Below are 5093 nucleotides of genomic sequence, written 5' to 3'. Positions count from 1 at the left end.
GTGGCCAACATAGTGAAACCCCATCTCTACTAAAAATACAAAAATTAGCCGGGCATGGTGGTGCACCCCTGTAATCCCAGCTACTCAGAAGGCTGAGACAGGAGAATTGCTTAAACTCAGGAGCCGGGGGTAGGAGTGAGCCAAGATCATGCCACTGCACTCCAGCTTGTGTGACAGAGCAAGACTCTGTCTCCAAAACAAAAGAAAAAGCAAGAAAGAGATAAAACTGCCATGTGGAAGATGCCCTCCCTATAGCAGGAGGAAAGAACCATTCTTATCACCAGAGATGGAGAGTCAAGGTCGAGATAATTCCATACAAACAGGCCTTGTTTAAATAACTCTTATCCTCCTCTGGTTTCCTGTACATTTTAGTTATTTTTCCATAGTTGCCTCTTTTTGTTCAACTCAGTATATAACCAGTTAGGTTTTGCCACTTTGGGTCCCCATTTTTCTATGGGGGCTTCCACGTGCATGTAAGAATCTGTACACTTTACTTTGGCTAATCTGTTTTATGTCAATTTAATTCTGAGGCCCAGCCACAAATCCTAAAAAGTATAGGTAAAATTTTGCCTCCTCCACAGTTGTATAAGTAAATGAATGATCCTCTCCCTGAAAAGTCGAAAATAAAGATATCAACAGTAGTTAAGAAAAAGTATAAAATAATAAAAAGTAGTCTGGAATGTCTATTAGGAATTCCAGACACACAGAAAAAAAATTAAAAGGCAAACGGAATTCCTAAAAAGAAAATGCCCCAGAACCAAATAAGAGTTTCCATAAACTAAGAGCCTACTGAATGATCAGCCTAATCAATTTTTTTTTAAGCCACACTAGGTGCATCATTGTAAAATTTCAGAACACTAGAGATAAAGGAGGTCCTAAGACCTTCTGGAGAGAAGAAAACAGGTAATAATCAAAGATTAGGACTTTTCAGCTGAAATATTGGAATTGCTAGAATACAGGGGACTGATGCTTTCAAAATTCTGAGGGAGAGTAATGATCAAACCTGGGGTTCTATACCCAGGCCAACTAGTAATTGAGTATGAGAATACGATAAAGACATGTTCTGGTCGGGCACAGTGGCTCATGCCTGTAATCCCAGCACTTTGGGAGGCAGAGGCAGGCAGATCACTTGAGGCCAGGAGTTTGAGACCAGCCTGGCCAATATGGTGAAACCCCATCTCTACTAAAAATGCAAAATTAGCTAGGTGTGATGGCGCAGGCCTCGTAGTCCCAGCTATTCGGGAGGCTTAGGCATGAGAATCACTTGAACTTGGGAAGCGGAGGTTGCAGTGAGCCAAGATCGCACCACTGCACTCCAGCCTCGGTGACAAAGCGAAACTCTGTCTCAAAAAAAAGACATGTTCAGACATGAAAAAGAGACAAAAAATTATATACCCTTTCTCAGAATTATGGGGACACAGATCGAGAAAACAGAGATCCATTATAAGATGGCAAAGGAAACAGCAAAGAAAAATGTATGCGAAGCAGAACTAGAGTGATCAGTCCAGATTGTAGCAAGAAGACAAAGAGCTCCAAGATTTAAAAAGAGAAAAGAGAAACTGGGAAGGTTTGTGTGGAAAATTATATTGTGAGGTTAGAGGATGTGGAAAGAATGAGAGAGAAACATCATCAAAGAAACAAAGCAAATGAAAAAAAGAATGCAGTTAACTCCAGAAAGACAAGTTGTATGAGAAACAATTATAGCTTACTTACTTGGCTTATCAACAAACTATGTTTGCATAGTTAAAACAGGGTAACTATCAATTATTGATTCATCAAAAATATGCAATAGTTTTATTGGTTAGTCAGTTGGAAAGAAGGATCAAATCCTGATTAATAAATCCCATATATGATTGATAAGTTAAAGATATTAGTAAAAGCTTATTATTTAGAAATGTGGACGTAAATACCAAAAAAAAAAAAAAAAATACCTAATAGTTGAAAGCGAGGAGGGATAAAGCAGGAACTGTTTTTTCGGTTACAAACTTTTGATCACTAACTTTTTAATGCATTTGCTGCTTTGTTAAAAATATAAAAATTAATTTCAAAAAAGTCATGCTGGCTAATACTATAGAAACCAATTGGAGGGGACTCCAAGTAGAGACAGAGATGACAGGAAGTTGAGGCTACATAAGCAAAGAGGATGGAGGATTTAAGTAAGGTAGTGTTAAAGGAAACGGGGAGGTGGGAATGGAGTGGAATATCTGCAGTAGAAATGATGGGACCTGGTGGCTGGAGGAAGAAGGAACAAGAAGAGGGAGAAGTCTAGAATGATAGGTTCCTAATTTGAGGAACTGAGCACTCTCTGAGAAAGAGAACGGAAGGAAGAGCAGGCTTGTGGGTGATGGCAGCAATTTAAGTTATGGACAAAGCTGAGGCAGCTAGACATACAAGTAGCAATGCTAGATGGACATGGATCTTGAGTTCAGAATGCTGGGCTGAAATAAGAGAATTAGATATAGCAAAGAAACCCAGCCAGGTCCCAAGGAAAGCTAGCCCAAATGTCCCCTTAAGCCCCACAAGTGTACAGATCCTGGGTACAGACTGCCAGGTGAGAATAGAAGTTCAACTGTTTATCCTAGGTGTGCTCTATTAACAACTCTCACCTGCCAAGTGCCACAGCCCTTCAGCCCTTGCCCTTGGTTTCTCTGGAAGTCCCTCATGTTAGGAAGTGTCTTCCAAAAGGTTCATGCTACTGTTCCCATCTCGCCCATACTTCTGATTCACTTGCTTCTCACCTTCCCCGTCTACTGTCGCACGCTGCTTCTCATTCATCAGTTTGATGCCAACCAAGATAGTCCACTGGAATACACAGCCAGTTGGCACGAATCCATGCTTGACCTGATATCCCTTGGGAAGTTGAGTCTCTGCTGTCAGCATCTGGAGCTGTTGTGATTTTGGAATCCTTGTCACTAAGGCTGACTGCACCACAGCACTCCTCAGGCCACCCATATGGTGGAACTGACACCAGTGAGAAATCACGATGAGGATCTGAAGGTCATAGCACTATAGAGGAATCCTGAAATGTCTAATTCCTGTCCCACCACACATCTCTACTCACAGGGTCCTGATAGCTATGAACAGGAAAACACTACCTAAATGAGAAACAAATGCCACATTATTCATAACTGAGGCAGTCTCTATAATCCATAGGCAGGGATCTGATAAAAACTGAACCGAGTCTCTTGCAAGGGTGGAAGCCAAACACTGGGTTGAGGAGAGGCTGGTCAGACTTTGGCACTGCACATGGGAGGTAGTATCTTCTTGGGATACTTGTATTACTCCAGAAAGGTGGGAAAAGCAGCTGGTGTGCAATAACAAAAGCAAGGCCGAGAGCCCAGGCAGGCTCAGCGAGTGGCTGCCTGCATTTCAGTCCCAGTGTCAGGTCTTCTGAAGACCTCAACATACTCTGCATTTTTTTTTTTTTAAGATGGACTCTCACTGGTCACGAGGCTGGAGTGCAGTGGTGCGATCTCGGCTCACTGCAACCTCCACCTCCCAGGTTCAAGCGATTGTCCTGCCTCAGCCTCCCAAGTAGCTAGGGCTATAGGCGCATGGTGCCATGCCCAGCTAATTTTTGTATTTTTAACAGTGACAGGGTTTCACCATGCTGGCCAAGATGGTCTCGATCTCTTGACCTCATGATCCGCCCACCTCGGCCTCCCAAAGTGTGGGGATTACAGGCATGAGCCACCGCTCCTGGCCCATACGCTCTGCTTTAATTCTGAGCTACAATACATTTTTTATGAACACCCCCTTTTGATTTAAGTTCACTTGTTTGTTGCCTGCAACCAAGAGACCACTGAGGAAACTGGTCCAGCATCAATCATGTCGTTCTGACTGCATTCTCAGCATTAGAATAGCACTGGCCACAGCTAGTGGGTAATCCATACCTGCCGAAGGAATGAGGGGTATGTGCACTAGTCCTAAAGAATAGGTCCAGTCTATTTAATTCAGAAGTTACAATCTAATTTATATTATACTTACCCAGTATGCAGTAGTACCCAAAGGGCTACTGTAGATTCAGTAGAATCCCAAACTGAATGTGGGGATTTGCTGAAACTAACCTTAAAGTGGCCAGTAAAGCTGTGCCTAATAGCAACATGAAAGAAATACAAATCTTCCTTAACTAGTTTCAGGAAATCAAGCTTATGGAAGCTTTATGTGAAATTTCACATCAGTCTTTCACTCATGCAAATACAGAGGAACACCTCTCGAAAATGCAGATAGTAGGGCCAGGTGCGGTGGCTCACACCTGTAATCCCAGCACTTTGGGAGGTCGAGATGGGCGGATCACGAGGTAAGATCGAGACCATCCTGGCTAACACGGTGAAACCCTGTCTCTACTAAAAATACAAAAAATTAGCCAGGCGTGGTAGTGGGCGCCTGTAGTCCCAGCTACTCAGGAGGCTGGGGCAGAAGAATGGCATGAACCCGGGAGGCAGAGCTTGCAGTGAGCCGAGATTGCGCTACTACACTACAGCCTGGGTGACTGGAGTCTCCCTCTCAAAAAAAAAAAAAAGAAAATGCAGCTAGATTCCTTCAAGAAAATATTTATTGCAGATTATTAGTGATTATGTTTTATAGCAATTTTAAATACATACACCTTTCACAAACACAAAATGGGAATCGAGGCAACTATCAAATTTAAATGTTGAACCAAGTCCTGGTTTTCAGAATTCAGCAGCCAGTCATGGTTCTGCACCAGGGCCACCAGTCCACGATTTCCAATAGTTGAGGATCTTTTCTGTAATTGGAACAAAATCTTCTTTATATATGATAACTGTTTCCACATAAAATCCTTTTGGGTGTTCAGATACTTCACCGGGTGTTTCAGTTGTTAAGCCATCCTTTCGGTCTACTTTATCACCATTAAGAGAGAGAAAAAAAAAGAACACCTGAATTATTAACTTAGAAAGCAGTCTCTAAAGTCTCAGAAATTAAGATAAGAATTATGTTCACTCCCTCCAACCCCAATAAGGAAGAAAGGAATGAAAGGAAGGGAGGGAAGGGAGGGAAGGGAAGGGAGGAAAGAAGGGAGGAAGGAAAGAAGGAACGGAAGGAAGGAAGGAAAAAGGAAAGGGAAGAGAAGG

General features: G+C 42.5%; 1 protein-coding gene across 1 annotated transcript in view; it reads right to left on the bottom strand.

Annotated features, from left to right (window-relative positions):
* Positions 1 to 4537: 4537 nt before the first annotated feature.
* Positions 4538 to 5093, bottom strand: part of LOC105539318 — a 3155-nt gene continuing 2599 nt past the window's right edge. The window contains exon 3 of the mRNA XM_011979535.1: positions 4538 to 4858. Within this exon, the coding sequence (XP_011834925.1) occupies positions 4692 to 4858 (167 nt within the window). The 3' untranslated portion in view covers positions 4538 to 4691. The remainder of the gene's footprint in view (positions 4859 to 5093) is intronic.

The sequence above is a fragment of the Mandrillus leucophaeus genome, unplaced genomic scaffold (genome assembly GCF_000951045.1).
Source record: "Mandrillus leucophaeus isolate KB7577 unplaced genomic scaffold, Mleu.le_1.0 Scaffold202, whole genome shotgun sequence".
NCBI classification, from domain to species: Eukaryota; Metazoa; Chordata; class Mammalia; order Primates; family Cercopithecidae; genus Mandrillus; species Mandrillus leucophaeus.
Note: the sequence above shows the minus strand (reverse complement) of the source record. Positions and strands in the feature narration are given on the sequence as shown.